Below are 15,018 nucleotides of genomic sequence, written 5' to 3'. Positions count from 1 at the left end.
GGGACAGCATCGCTGAAATGATTTTAAAATAAATAAATATCCTTCAATCCGGAAAATATCTGCACGTATATCTGCAAATTTGAACAAAACATGTTGTGCGTGTTCATGCTATTATTCCAGATTGATTTTGTAATATTTAAGTGTTATTGCATTTCTGTTCGGACGTGGGGGGGTTCAACTCCATAGATTTTACCCTATTATCATTTAAAAGAGCAGGTCTGATGTATAAGGGCTTAAACAGAGGAATAGTTCCATTACTGAATTGCTCGTATATCTAAGCTAATGCTACTGAAATATAAACAATAATAAAGCTGTGCAACCAATGATTTCAAATAATACAAACCCATTCCATATTATTTTTTTTTATGAATTTGGTCTACATATTGTTGCTTACCTGGTGATTTTTTTAGCTATTATTACAATACAGCGTACTGCATAAACACAGGCGCACATTTCACTTGCATTTCGTCCTTCGGAGCTATAGATGGCAGCAGTATATATTTCGTACATTGTTTGCTGCAAGCAATAAAACATAGAATGTTGAAAAAAATAAAGAAGCGGAGTGACGTAATGGTCGCGCATGCTCAGAGAGTCCGCAGAGTCTTTGTGTAGAAGGCTGTGGGGCTAGCGCTGTTTCGCTCGTGCTTACCAAACGTATTCCCAGGTAATCATGGTGAATGTAAAGAAGCGGAAAGGACGAGTCGTAATTGACTCCGACTCTGAAGACAGCGCGAGTGATGACAATTTAGATCAGGTAAGAAGTCGTTCAATGTTTCAGCACGATCGATCTTATATTGGACTTAATGTTAATAAAGGTGCTTTGAGTGTTCAGAAAAAAAACCCGCGCCACGGGCCTGTCTAATCGGGTTGAACTGGTCGTCTTAATTTGGCGTTAGTAGGCTAATTGCTAAAGACGTTGAATCTAATGTGTTTATCGTTTTATGAAGAAAGGTCATCAACTAAATGTAGCGCGTCATAGCGTTGTTCATTAACCCTGGAAAATAAGGGACTATACACCGTCTTTGGATTGCAAACTGCCGCATTATAGCGGAGTGTTTACTACTCGGTGGAGAGCTGCTGTGGTACTTTATGGTGGACTGTTTGCTAACAGTGTTCCCTCGCAACTGGCTGCTACTCGTTTGCTTGAAAATGTTCCGGATTCTTTGACCGATTACGCACTTTGACTGGCTTTTAATTTGATAATTGGAAAAAGAAGCACGGCTAAAAACTACGAGGATCTTTCTATTTGGCTTGCTCGTTAATTTTTGAAACTGAAAGCGATCAGTTGTGGTGGCTGTCTAGCCAAGTTTATTGCAAATTGATATTGTTACCTTTCCATATATGTAAAAAATTACTTCAGGGAATGACTGCCATTTTTCTTGTGGCAGGTTGTCTTAATATTACAAGTTATTAATTGCTAATCACCTCGCTACAGTTTCAGATCTGTATACATATAACATGACAGCAGATTGCTTTGGACCATAGCCAGTATGTTTCGACGTATATCCACAGTTTGTTGTTTACACCTGTTGGTGCTACATATTTTGTATTCGTACTATAACAGCTACTCTACCATGAAACAGAGGCATTTCATCGTGTTCGCAGAATGATCTGTTAACTTGAGTTGAGTCTAAAAAAAAACTTAAACTCTTCGTTTGTCACTGTCTAATAAGAATAACCTGACGTACGACTAAATTTAAAATAAATCTTAAATTATACGCCGCATGCGACATGTTACTAAATTTCGGAAAACGTTATAAGCCTATGTGAACGTGTTAAACATTTTATTTCTTGCATACATTTTTAATGCTCCCTTTTACCAGAGCTAGCTCGGGTTTGTGGGCGTGCCTTCAGAATTAAATGGGACACTGTAAGACATCATGTTGACAGCTAAGTTGGTCAGAACACTTACCTTTATGTATTTATAATGCATATTCAGATATATTTTGTTGTAAAAATGTACTTTATATATTTAATGAGAACTATGCAAATGTTTTGAGTGGAGAGATGTTGATGTGAGTAGCCTGTTCCACATAAAACGATGCAGACAGATTTGAAATGAATACTGTAATCTTTTGTCTTAGCAGTACATTTTAAAATGCTAACTTGAGTTTTGGGTTGTGCTGTGGCATATTAAATGCCTTACACCGTAATACCTGCCTTTGATCTACAAGTAATCAATAATAAAGGTAGGATGTTTGTGATCCAAATATAAACATTGTGTTACTGGCCTAATAATGATGTAAAAAGCCTTTATGACGCTGTACACAGCATGCGTTTTTATTTTCCAGAGAAATACTACCAAAATATCTTTATTCAGTATTTTTTGCAGTTTCTACCTTTAAAAAGCAATACATTTTTCCCTATTAGTGTTGTGTAAGTGCTGAAATTTCTGAACATTAGTTTGATACACTTGTAATTTGGTTCATTGTTAGACCATCTCACAAATCACTGAAATTTAACTTGGGGATATTGTATTATCTTTGTAACATGATATCTGGGAGTGTCAATAACTTGTGACAAAAAAAAATAAATAATAATGTTTACTTTGTAATGACCCAAATATTTTTGTTTTAATAATGTCACGCATGGGCACAGTGTCAGGCAGTTGCCGTCAGACATGCTGTGTGACCACTGACAGTCTAGACTGAACCTATATTCTGAGGATTTTACATTATTATCAAAATGAATCTAAGTGTGAGCGAGTGGCAAAATAATTTGGTGTATGCAATGCCTTAGATAACCACTGGGCTAGATTTTCTAAAAATAGTATGAGCAAAAATAGTTACCTTGAGCAAAAGCTTATTTTACTATTACTAACTGCCAAAGTGCTAGCTTTTAAATTACACGCCCCTTTAGTAATTTACGTGTTTCATGGGCTAGAACAAGTATCAGGGAATAGGTGACATCAGAGAAGGCTGTGTTTTTTTTTTTTTTATTGGTATGGGAAACGCAAAAGCGTTTAATGTCTTAGGTCTGTCTGTGGTGCTGGAAGTGTCACTGATATGGAAGTTCACTCTTTAATTACGATGAGAATTGTCATGTTATACCAAGTCCTTTATGCAAAACTTTATTTCAAAAGTCAGTTGTCAAGGAAATTTTTTGTTATATTGTATCGAGGCTTCTCTTGGGATAATGAATTGTATTGATTAAAATGTGAGTTTTACTAAAACTCATGTGATCCCATCCTATGTTTTTTACATTGAGGCTTTTGAACAGGGCTTGATACACATTGCTGAACTGCTAAATGTGCACATTTGTTTTTTCAGTAAAGCCTTTGACAGAAGCCACATTTTAACACCTTAAGTACATTTACATTGAGCTTAAGAATGGTTTCCTCTCTATCAGGAATTGCTGTCTTTGGCTAAGAGGAAGAGGGTGGACTCTGAAGAACAGGAGGAGCCAGCAAGCAAGCCAACAGCTTCTACTGATTCAGAAACCTCTGACAGTGATGATGAGGTATTGGGGATCGCCACTTTACCATTTGTCAGATAATGTAATGGTATTTTCTGTTGAGTTATGTTAAACTAGAAATTAAAGTCAGGTTTTCAGGTGAGTAGTAATGATCTCTGGTTTTGCTTTGATCAAGTGTTTTCTTCTGCTTGAGTGCGCGTTTCACTCGCATATGCTGTTGTCAAGAACGTCATTACACTTGGAGCATTCCTTTATTGGCCACACTGGATAATCTGGCTGTCTAGATCCATTCCTTTTCTTTCAGGACTAGTTAGTTATGCTGTGACATTTGTCAGTTCTGACCTGCTCTTACACACGTCTTTAAGTTGAGAATCTTGACCATTAAAATAGCTGTGAAGTGCCCTTATTGCAGCTTTATTTTATTTTTTATTTTTTTGATTTTCAATATTGTTAGGATTCCTCTGTGCTTGGACTGTAGCTGTACAGTGTAAAGTAAGGCATTGTTTTATAACTAACTTTAAACCTGTAATGTAATTAGTGTGATAAAGGGTTTTGAAGCAGAGCTGAGTGGCGCAGTGGAACCATGCTGGACCCATAAATTAGAGGTTGATGGATCAAAAAGATCCTCTGCTAAGAGAATTTAAATTTGCTCTTCCTTGGGGGCTGTAGCGTGGCTTTGCGGGTCATGACTATGTGTCTGAGATTGGAAGTTTGTCAGTTCAAATCCCATTGTTGGGCCTTTGAGCAGGACCCTAACCCCTATTGCTTTTGGGGCACTACATGTGAGCTGACCCTGCATTTTGAACCCAAAACTTGTTCTCATCATTATATGCGAGTTGCAGGCATAAGGTGACAAACAGGAAAATGACCCAATTTCTCCCCAAGGATGAATAAAGTATAGTTATTGTAATTTACGAAAGAGTAAACTTCAGCTAAACGTAATTACTAAGTTTTTGGAATATTTAGTACCTGATGGTTTTCTTTATACATTCTATGACTTAAGTCAAATGATATGAACCTATTTTGTCTGAGTGAAAAACTGAATTCAGGTCTCCAGACTAACTTTTCCAGTGGTAGTACATGATTATTGCACTTTTTTTTGGTGTTAATCAGTGACCTTGCTTGCTGATGAATAGTTGTCATAATTTGCATACCTGAGGTTTTATATTGATGAAAGATTGACAGTGAGTCAAGATTTGATATTTGCGAAATATTTTATTCTAAAAATTAACTCTAATAGCAACTCTCATTACTGGTGTCTCTCCTCCTTTTTCTTCTCTTCTTGTTATTTAATTTAATTTATTTAAATAAACAGCTATAAAGCGTTTAATTTTGGAAACACTTTAACACCACGGCCAAATTGATCATTTCGCATGTTTTGCCAGAGCAAAACGTCCTAATTATCAAACACTCGCATGGATGCAACCATGTGAAGTTTTAACTTGCACACACTCAGCAAATGGTCGCATGTTCGGCCAGGTTGTTTCATGATGCTGAATGAATCGAACTCCACAGAGTCCTGTGATCTGCTTTTAGTGCATAGAATGCTTATACCTGAAAATGCTTCTTTGCAACTGGTGGGGGAAAACGCATGCAGTGGTCAACAATGACGATGTTTATTTTTAGTGCTAAACAGTTGGATCACTTGTGTTCAAATTCTTTTCTCTTAAGAGAACATGTGTTGCGTATGCCTGGAGTAGCCGTCAGATTTACACGCTTGATTGCACTGGTAAAGGCTTCTTGCAGCTCTGGTGGTAATGCCCTCATTTACATAGACCTAATGGCTAGATGACTGCACTTACGATTTAGAATGCATGTATGACAATCATGTAAACTTCATACTGTGGCCGTCCTGCCTAGCTGAACACCCACGGATGATCGAATTTGTTTTGCTAAAATTATGTCTTATTCCTGGATTGTTGGCTATATGGAGGTTTTGTGATAAGTGAATCTGCTTGATATGAAAAATCAAAATCTTTTCTTGTGTTATTGTTCTTCAGTTTTTCAAAAATCTTTCTAAAATTTCTCGAGATCCATTTTTAGTAGAGACGTTAAGGTAGTGGTCCACCGATATGGAAATTTTGGGGATAACCAATTTATTTTCGTTTGATATTGCCAACAGTGATACCCAGCTAATGCCTGAGATGGCGGTAAAACTTGCTGATCTTGGAAAATGAAAGCTTGATCTACAGGCCAGATTTAATAATGGATTAAAAACGTTATTGACCGTATAAATCCTTCTTGTGGGCTAAATCTCGGAGACCTCCTACTTGGGGAATGAGTCGATTAAATCCCCCATCCTCCACTGCTGGAAATGGCTGATCATTCAATGCATTCATTTTTATTATTTTAATATTTATGTGTTTGATATTCAAAGTTAGAAGCACCAAAGCTAGTCAGCAACATCGGCTAAGTTTGACCCTTAGTGTTGTATATGTTGGTTCTGGGCGGTATGGACTAAAAACCATATTTCATTTTTTTACGCAGAATAGCAACACACTATATACTCAGTACTTAAAATGAAGTGTGATTAATGTTCTGTTGTCAGTTGCCAATTGTATGAAAAATCTTTAAAACTAAAGTGACAATTAAAGTGTGGTCAAAACAAAATGTAAATACATGGCTTCCTTCCCTGTACAATTCAATACAGGATTTTTTTCTTTATTCCAAACAGAAGTATTAGGATTGCAGTGGTCAAATACAGCAGCTGCTATATAAAAGCGTTTCACTCCACTATGTCCATCAAACTTTTCTTTCTCGGTTCATGACATTGCCCTCAAAACCAAATGTTAAAGTAAAAAAATCGAAATCTCAAATTTATTTGACAAATGGCTCTAAAACAGAAGCCTAACAACAATTGAAAGTGTACTTAATTACTGTAAAGATCCTTGTTTTGAAGTATTTGCCTTCAGTAAAAGAAAAATATTGCCTATTATGATATTTTTAACCTGCAAGTCGTCTGTCAATTAAAAAAAAATAAAATAATAAAATAGGCCAAATAGCCAATAGATCATGGCAGATGACCTGGTACTGGAGTGTACCACTTTGAATGGAAGAAAAGTCCTGGGTTCATTAGCAGACGACACTTAAAGACCTCTGCTAAAAGCAAGGTGCCGTTTTAAGTGGTATTACTTTTTAACAGTATTTCTTTGTATTTGCTTGTCAACTCTGCTGAATATAACATGCCAAAATTTTCCCCTGGGGTCAACAAAGTTCGACTTAAATCTTACGTTTCAAGAATAACGCAAGTTCTTGAAGATGAGATGTGTATCCACGCCCCTCTTAATTTTTATCGGTAGTATGCGTTTTTCTTTTTTCCTTCCTCAGTGGACTGTGGGTGGTACCAAGGCCAAGAAGAAGGCAAAGACCGGGAAGGGAAGCGAGAAGAAGGCAGCCGTGAAAAAGCGCACGAACAAGGCGGCCTCCTCCGGCAGCTCCGATGGAGACAGCTCAGCCGAGAGCTCCGCTCCCGAAGAAGGTGAGCTGACAGTGGCAGGCATTCGCTGAAGTAACATCAGCTATGTTAAAGGTGTAAGTTTGGTTTTCCAAAAAACCCATTCTTTTTCTGAGTTTAGTGGCCGGCCGGCACCTCTCTGTGATTTATGAAAGTTTGTCCATCTGGCTTGTCTGCGCCGCTAGGTGAGGTCTCCGATTCAGAGAGCAACAGCTCGTCCTCCAGCTCAGATTCGGACTCCTCTTCCGAGGACGACGTGTTCCGGGATGGGTACGACGATGACCTGATGGGGGACGAAGAGGACCGAGCAAGGCTGGAGCAGATGACTGAGAAGGAAAGGGAGCAGGAGCTCTTCAACCGAATTGAGAAGAGGGAGGTGCTGAAGAGGAGGTGAGGGCAACCGCATTATTTATTTTATTTTATTTCTTTAAATGTGGCTTAGCGATACCTGAATCCAGGAACTTAGAATTTGTTACTCATTGCGACTCCAGTCATCTATGAGTTACCTGCTGGCTCATTACAGTATTTTGCATTTATTAATAGCTTGCTTGTGAATAAACATTTACTAGTACAAACGTTCCTTGCAATGATAAATATAGGCAGCTTCTCCCTTGTTGCAGAGGATTTTGACGTACCTTATCGACAGCTGTGGTCCATTTTACGGCATTCTTATTACGGCATTGTGGCATCGTGACTTTTGTCCGCTGCCCGCTGCTGCTGTAATTACACACATCCCGCTGATGGTTACATCCGTCACCATTGACTGTTGTCAGGTTTGAAATAAAGAAGAAACTGAAGACTGCCAAAAAAAAGGAAAAGGAGGAGAAGAAGAAAAAGCAGGAGGAGGAGCAGGAGAAAAGGAAGCAGTCTCAGGTCCAGGACACTCAGGTGGTCAGTATGGCAGTCTCTCTCTCGGGCGTCTATGAAATATTCATTGAACTCTGGTCCCTGTGGGAGTCATTTCTGTGATTTTTTTAAATTTATTTTTTACGCTCATTTCTGTGTCCTGTAATGCATTTGCTTTTATTGATATTTTATAGTATATACTTTCAGTTAGCATACTATTCTCTCTGTAATATAAAATATTTTGCCTTTCTTTCGTTCGTTCTTTCGTTCGTTCGTTCGTTCTTTCTTTCGTTCTTCCTTCACTTGAAGGGACATTAGACATGCAGGAATTTCATTATATTGTAATCCTACTTGATACTTTCATATCTGTCTTGTCTTGTTTCACCTACAGTCATTTACAAATTTTATATGAGGTGATCATGACATTCTTAATTCCATACTGATTCATCAACCCAAACAGAAAGCAATGGACAATATTTTTCCACACACAGTATCCTCTGAGTAACAGAATTATGTGTAAAATCAGATCATTATGCTTGTGTATTACAGTAACATACAAGTGCAGTATTGCTCCCAACAGCAATTCCTTTGGGCTTTATTAAAGGAAATGAGGCCAGTGTGTATTCGGTCAGATTTTTGTACATATGGGAAGCTGTCACTTACAGAGGCGCCTTTTGTGTTGAATGCTGTGATGTACCTACACCGTAATTTCTTTTTCATGGGTCCAGGTCATGTCTCACAATAAGGAGAGGAGGTCTAAAAGAGACGAAAAACTGGACAAGAAGTCGCAAGCAATGGAGGAGCTGAAAGCGGAGCGAGAGAAAAAGAAGAACAGAACAGGTGCAAGTGTGACTCATGCACGTTTCACTCCTCCAAAAAAAAAAAAAAGGAACTTGCAGCTTCCCAGTATCGTTCGTGAACTTTCCCTGCGTCAGTGTGTTTTGCAGCCTTCCATCATAGGGACAAAAACACATCGCTTTATCTAAGGGTTGCCCAGTTCCGGCCAGTCTGCACCACAGTTTGCAGATTTCCCTGCTGAAACGCCCCTTATTCAGCTCACCAAGGTAGGTTTGTTTGAGCAGGGAGACCTGCAAACTGTGGTGCAGACTGGCCCTCCAGGACCGGGATTTGAGGAACACTGTTTTCTGTGGTCTGCATTTGGCAGATAAAATGCTGTTAAAAGACACAAAGCCAGTGTGCCGTCTTGACCTTCTCCCTCTCAACAGCTGAACTCCTGGCCAAGCGACAGCCTCTGAAAACCAGTGAGGTCTACTCTGATGATGAGGAAGAGGAGGAGGAGGATGATGATAAGTCCTCCGTGAAAAGTGACCGTAGCACTCGATCCTCATCTTATGATGAAGAGGAAGAGTAAGTTTCATACTTTGCTGGGTCGTTCTGGCATAGCGTTTTGGGAATTATATTTATATATTTTTATCTGAATAATATAGCAACCTTAAAACATTTTAATTGAATGTGTTGAAGGTCAAAATATGACAAGTAAAGCACTTTTCCACCTATGGGTTGCTATTTATCCATTTAAAAGAAATTGTATTATGCAGTTCTCAATTTTTTTTGTGTAGCTTTTTGTGACTTAAGTGTTAAATCTGCCTGCAGAATAGGTCTGATTTTAACTGAAACCTGGATAGATCTGATCAATAGGAAGCTTAGTTGACTAGTTGAGCCATCCATCCATCCATCCATCCATTACCGTAACTGCTTAATCCCCAGTGGGGTCGCGGGGGGGCCCGGAGCCTACCCTGGGAACGACAGGCGCAGGTGGGAACCAGCTCTGGGCAGGCGCCAACACACCGCAGACTAGTTCAGCCAATGAGAAGATTCATGTCCCGTATATAAAGGAAATATTTCATTTTGCAGATGTATTACATTGTGTTGAACCTGTTTCTGGTGTGGTTTAGGAAGGAAGAGACACCACCAAAGTCACAGCCCGTGTCGCTGCCCGATGAGCTGAACCGGATCCGCTTGTCCCGGCACAAGCTGGAACGCTGGTGCCACATGCCCTTCTTTGCCAAGACGGTGACCGGCTGCTTTGTCAGGATTGGAATCGGCAACAGCAGCAGCAAACCAGTCTACAGGGTGAGCAGCCCGGCCTTGTGGTTACAGTTAGTGGTTACGGTCCTATGGAAAGTAGAACCCGAAACGGAAGCACTGCGTCTATCTGGACCGTAATCATAAATGTGAGGAGTTGGTGGAGTGATATGAAAACTGATATTACAAAGGATAGTGCAGTGTTGGAACATCCAGCGTGCAACTTTTCATTTTACTTTCAAGAGAACCATCATGCAATATCTTTTGATGGCAATGATCATATATACTTTAATTATGGTACAGTTTTTATAATCTTTGGTTATTTTTTGCTTTTTTTTGACAAGGTTGCTGAAATTGTTGATGTTGTTGAAACGGCAAAAGTTTATCAGCTGGGCTCAACTAGAACAAACAAAGGTTTACAGTTACGGTGAGTGTATTTCATTCATATAAGCTTTTCATGTTCTTCTGAAGTTTTAAGCTGGATGACATTCGCTGTTTCTCCCACAGACACGGGAATGACACGCGGGTTTTCAGGCTAGAGTTCGTCTCTAACCAGGAGTTCACGGACAATGAGTTCATGAAGTGGAAGGAGGCTGTGAGTCCTTTTCGGAGGCTGAACTTTATGTCTTGCAGAATGTTAAAAAGGGGAACCTGGGAATGGGGGGGGGGGGGGGGTAGGGTGGTGAGCTGTAGTGGATAAATTTGACAATTTTGCCTGATTTTGCCAAGTGTCCAGCCTTTACTGATGACCACAAATTGCTAGTTTTGATTTTAATATTTTGGCTATTTGCAGATGATACTTGCAGGAATGCAAGTTCCGACTTTAGACGAAATCACCAAAAAGGAGCAAGCAATTAAAGAAGCCGTCAACTACAAATTCAATGACAAAGACATAGAAGACGTAAGTCCACCCTTATGTTTTTGGAATACAGTGAAGTCATTGTTGTTCTCCTAAAGGCAAGGTTTGACTTCATATATTTCATTGAACGTGACTTTACAGATCGTGAAAGAGAAGGACCGTTTCCGAAAAGCTCCACCTAACTATGCCATGAAGAAAACTCAGCTTCTTAAAGAAAAGGTACTATTGCTGAACCAGCCCTCCTCATTTTTAATGTGTTTGGCTTTATTTGTCATTTTACTTAAACGCGTAATGCAAAAGTAGATTTTGTCATATATTGTGTTTCTTTAGTAATAAAATGAGGACAGGAAACGGAACACATACCTGTAACCCGAAATGCCTGACACATGTATACTTTTATTACAGTGGTTGGCAGAGCGGTAATCCCTTGAGTGTGTTCATGTTTCATGGAGATTGATATCTTTTAATGCCCTATCAGGCTATGGCAGAGGAAAGTGGAGATGGGGAACGGGTCAAACAGATTCAGGACCAGCTTAATGAGCTTGAGGAACGGGCTGAGGCGCTGGACCGGCAGAGGACGAAAAACATTTCTGCCATCAGGTGAATTACCCACCATGAATTCAGTTGGAAGCTTTCCAGCCTCAATAATGAAGGATTATCCTTAATACCCGCCTGAGAACACTATAGTCTGTACAAAAAGTAATTTGATATGAAGGAGACCAATAGTCGTAGTATTCAAACTCTTGAGAAATATTTGTATGGCTGCATAATGCACAAGTGGCTTCAGCAAATAAATGCTAATAAAATTCATGCAAAACAAGTTTATTTTTCTCTCTTAATCTGGCCCTGGTGGTTAATGTGGCTAAAACCCGTCAGCAAGTATTAACAAGTCTTGACTAACCAAACTAAGAATTCCCTGCCCTAATGGCATTAGTTACACCCTAATTAGAACTGACTTACTAATAACTTAATAGTTAGACTGTAAAAGGTTTCCCCTAAACTAAGTACTCTGAGTATTACTGACTTCTGTGGGACCCTTTTTTGCTTTCACCAGCTACATCAATCAGAGGAATCGAAGTTGGAACATTGTGGAGTCTGAGAAGGCCCTGGTGGTAGGTCATTTTTACTTTCATACAAGATTTGTGAATATGGTCCTGCGTTTGCGTCTGCTCAAAGGGAAATAGTGACAAGAATGCAAGCTGGGATTCTCTTTCCCATCAGGCAGAAGGGCAGAACTCCAAGAACCAACAAATGGATCCCTTTACCCGACGACAGTGCAAACCAACCATGGTGTCCAATGTAAGGATTCGATATTTGATTTTTTTGCTAAGACAATAATGGCTCCTTATCCCCATAGGGAAATAAGACTACCTGAAGTCATTTAACTTGTCCAGTTAGTTTTCTTTGGGACTGGAATGATTTGCGATATTAATACATGAGAACTGTAGACTCCTTGGCCGCTGCTGGATTTTTGCATGTATTCTATCCAAGTTGTTGCATAGGACGAGTTATGTTTTGTTCAGTTATTTGTAAATACCCTGTCATAAATACCATGTTCTGAGTGCTGGTATACTGATTCTAAATTTGTGTGGGGGCAAAAAAGGAAAATCTGAACAGTTTTTATCTTTCCAGATATCATACCTGGTAGTAAATATTCGCTTATACTAAATTTCCTGTGCATCGTTTTCAGGCCAGAGACCCTTCAGTCCATGCTGCTATTCTTGCTCACCTGAATCAAAAGTACGGTTCCGGTTCAGGACAAGACAATACTGTGGAGAAGAATATACAGGTAGGGGAGACACCGGTGTGATCAGAGTCTGTATGCATGAAGGCAGACATCCATACAAAGTAAAGGAGAAATGTATTCCATAGTACGTATCCACTGTGTATATTTACAGGGACAGCCAGGCCAGAAAGACAAAGACATCGCCAAGACAACCAGTGACCTGTCGGAGGATCTCTTCAAAGTACACGACTTTGATGTCAAAATTGACCTTCAGGTTCCCAATGCAGGTAGGCTGAAATCCTTAATCTTGCAGTGATGTTCACTTAGCAGTGGGGGCACACTTGCAACACTTTAATATTGACAGATGTGTGATTGATTTTGTTTTTTTTTGTTTTTTGATGGTTAAGGTTGTTGAAAATTGTCATGTTTTAGGTTTCCAACAAAACATGAGTTTGACTCGAGCTAAAATTTGACTGCTCATTATTTTAGTAAATGTTTATTGCCTTAATGTAATTAGAGAACATACATGATGGTTCTCCCCTGTGCTGTTTAAATTTAGAAGCCAAGTCTCTGTCTGTGAGCTCCAACGCCTTGCCTGTAAAAGACGGCGCCCCTCGCCGATCACTCAACCTGGAGGACTACAAGAAGAGGAGAGGCCTTATCTGAGACTCAGCACCTCCTCGGACCTCCTTGCATGTGTCAGTTAATAGCGGGGAACCTGAAGCTTTGGCTCTCCCCTTGTGTGTGTGTGTGTGTGTGTGTGTGTGTGTGTGTGTGTGTGTGTGTGTGTGTGTGTGTGAGAGAGAATGAATGTGTGTGTGTGTGTGTGTGTGTGTGTGTGTGTGAATATGTATGCATGTATTTCAATCCCAAAACCCACAGGAAGGAGTTATACATTTTTTTTTTTCTTGTAAAGGATTCCTTTTGAGGCAAATTGTCTAGTCATTATTTTCTTTACGTGCAGAATTATACTTAGATTTTTTTGTTATTTGTTTTTGTCATATGAGAATATACATATATATTTACCCCTTTGGCTCCTCCCAGTTTTACGGTTGGCTTTTCGTTTTTCTGAAAAGGACATTACTCTGGTGGACTGATTTGTAAAAAGAACTTTTCTTTTTTTTTTTTTAAATCTGGATGGCTTGGAGTATTTAAACTTTGCAGACCTTACTAGCATGGACATTGAACAAAATTTGTATTTACCATCCAGTTTTGGATTTTTATTTATTTTCTTTTTTTTCTTCCTTATTTTTTGCACCACCTTCCATTATGTAACTAGGCAGCCCTGCTCTTGTCAAAACCGTCCAACATATACATGATTATTTCGCTTGGGACATGCTGGTGGGAAAAAAAAGTTAGGCTTTTCAAGGGAACAAGGTGAGAGACAAGGAATATAACGTAACACAAAACAACTTGAAAAATTTCATTACCTGGGAATTTTTGTTTTTCATAAGGTGGTTTTGGAATGTATAATGGGTTTTTTTTTGTCTCCAGATTCCAGGGCCTAATTAGTTTTTCTTACCCTATTGTTTATGTGAGAAAAGGCTGTGTGTTAATGAATGTGTCCTTAGTAAATTCTTGTATTGATGTGGCATGCCATGTAAATATGCAATTTGGAGTGGGTGCTACACAATAAAGAGTCACTGTTTCATATATTTTGTTTCAATGTGTCTCAATTATAGTAACACCCAGAATCATCAGCAGCATACATGCATGACTTTACATACCTACCTGCAAACTGCTCCAGAATTCAAATCACGCCATTATCCTGCATGTCAGTACGACACAAATATACTTTACAAAGGTCAATGTATGTAGAAAGATAGATGACATCATCATCATCATCATCATCATCATCGAAAATCCCAACTGAGAATTTGTATGGAGTGCATGCCAATAGCCCTCCCTTTGTTGGGTCAGTAAGTGGACTTCATTCAAGTGGCCTTGTAGCATTTGTGCATAATCCCAATTTATGGCATTTCCAGAGATTAACATGGTATCTGGAGTTCATTACCTGATCATTCTGTAATCTAGAAATTCTGAACCTACTGTATGCTCTACACAGACATTCTAGCCAATGCAATGTATAAAAATTAAACCCTTAAATACACAGCTGCAGATTACAGTCTGAGTAGTTACACCATCTATAGCAGTGTTTCTCAACCTAGTCATCGAGGAGCCCCAGACTGCTAGCATAGCTGTACCAGGCATTCGGTATTTGATGGCTGGATTGTTTGGTTCAGGTGTGCTGGGACCTGGAAGGGAGCAAATATGTGGACTGTCTGGGGGTCCCCAAGGACTGGGTTAAGAAACACTGATCTACAGTTCAGTCCCTGCTTTCCAAGAGCCAAGCATAGCAATCTGTCATCTCAGCCAGTCCTAACAAATATGAAACAGCCCGACGATAGTGTTGTAGTGTAAAATATTAGATTGAACAAAATTATTTAGAGAAAAAAAAAAAGCAAAAACAAAGCAATACTTTTGGCCTTAAGTATGTGTAACAGGGCTGTGAAACATTTAAGAGAATACAGGAAATCGAAGCTGCTGGGAAGACAGGCCATACTGCAACTGTCAAAAGAAAATGGCTGAAACAAAGTTTCAACAACCTCGGAACCTGCTGTACCTCTCCTATGCAGGAGAAATGATTGTCACCACATAATCAGTGACATTATT

General features: G+C 39.3%; 1 protein-coding gene across 1 annotated transcript; it reads left to right on the top strand.

The window, feature by feature from the left end:
* The first annotated feature begins 599 nt into the window (after positions 1-599).
* rtf1 (RTF1 homolog, Paf1/RNA polymerase II complex component) lies at positions 600-13,998 on the top strand. Its single transcript, XM_023836035.2, has 18 exons — positions 600-754; positions 3,349-3,459; positions 6,742-6,892; positions 7,054-7,258; positions 7,642-7,759; positions 8,443-8,554; positions 8,941-9,082; positions 9,631-9,808; positions 10,105-10,187; positions 10,268-10,355; positions 10,554-10,661; positions 10,761-10,838; positions 11,098-11,219; positions 11,674-11,731; positions 11,841-11,918; positions 12,310-12,408; positions 12,518-12,632; positions 12,905-13,998. The coding sequence occupies exons 1-18, from the start codon at positions 671-673 to the stop codon at positions 13,009-13,011; spliced, it is 2,037 nt and encodes a 678-aa protein (XP_023691803.1). The 5' UTR covers positions 600-670; the 3' UTR covers positions 13,012-13,998.
* Positions 13,999-15,018: the final 1,020 nt, after the last annotated feature.

Source organism: Paramormyrops kingsleyae, chromosome 14 (genome assembly GCF_048594095.1).
Source record: "Paramormyrops kingsleyae isolate MSU_618 chromosome 14, PKINGS_0.4, whole genome shotgun sequence".
NCBI classification, from domain to species: Eukaryota; Metazoa; Chordata; class Actinopteri; order Osteoglossiformes; family Mormyridae; genus Paramormyrops; species Paramormyrops kingsleyae.
This window is presented reverse-complemented; position numbering and strand designations above follow the sequence as displayed.

Excerpts from the sequence above, each read along its gene's own strand:
- rtf1 (XM_023836035.2), top strand. The coding sequence starts at position 671 with ATGGTGAATGTAAAGAAGCGGAAAGGACGAGTCGTAATTGACTCCGAC. Across the intron at positions 9,809-10,104 it reads GCAGCAAACCAGTCTACAGG|GTTGCTGAAATTGTTGATGT; the intron begins GTGAGCAGCCCG and ends TTTTTTGACAAG. Across the intron at positions 10,662-10,760 it reads ATGACAAAGACATAGAAGAC|ATCGTGAAAGAGAAGGACCG; the intron begins GTAAGTCCACCC and ends GTGACTTTACAG.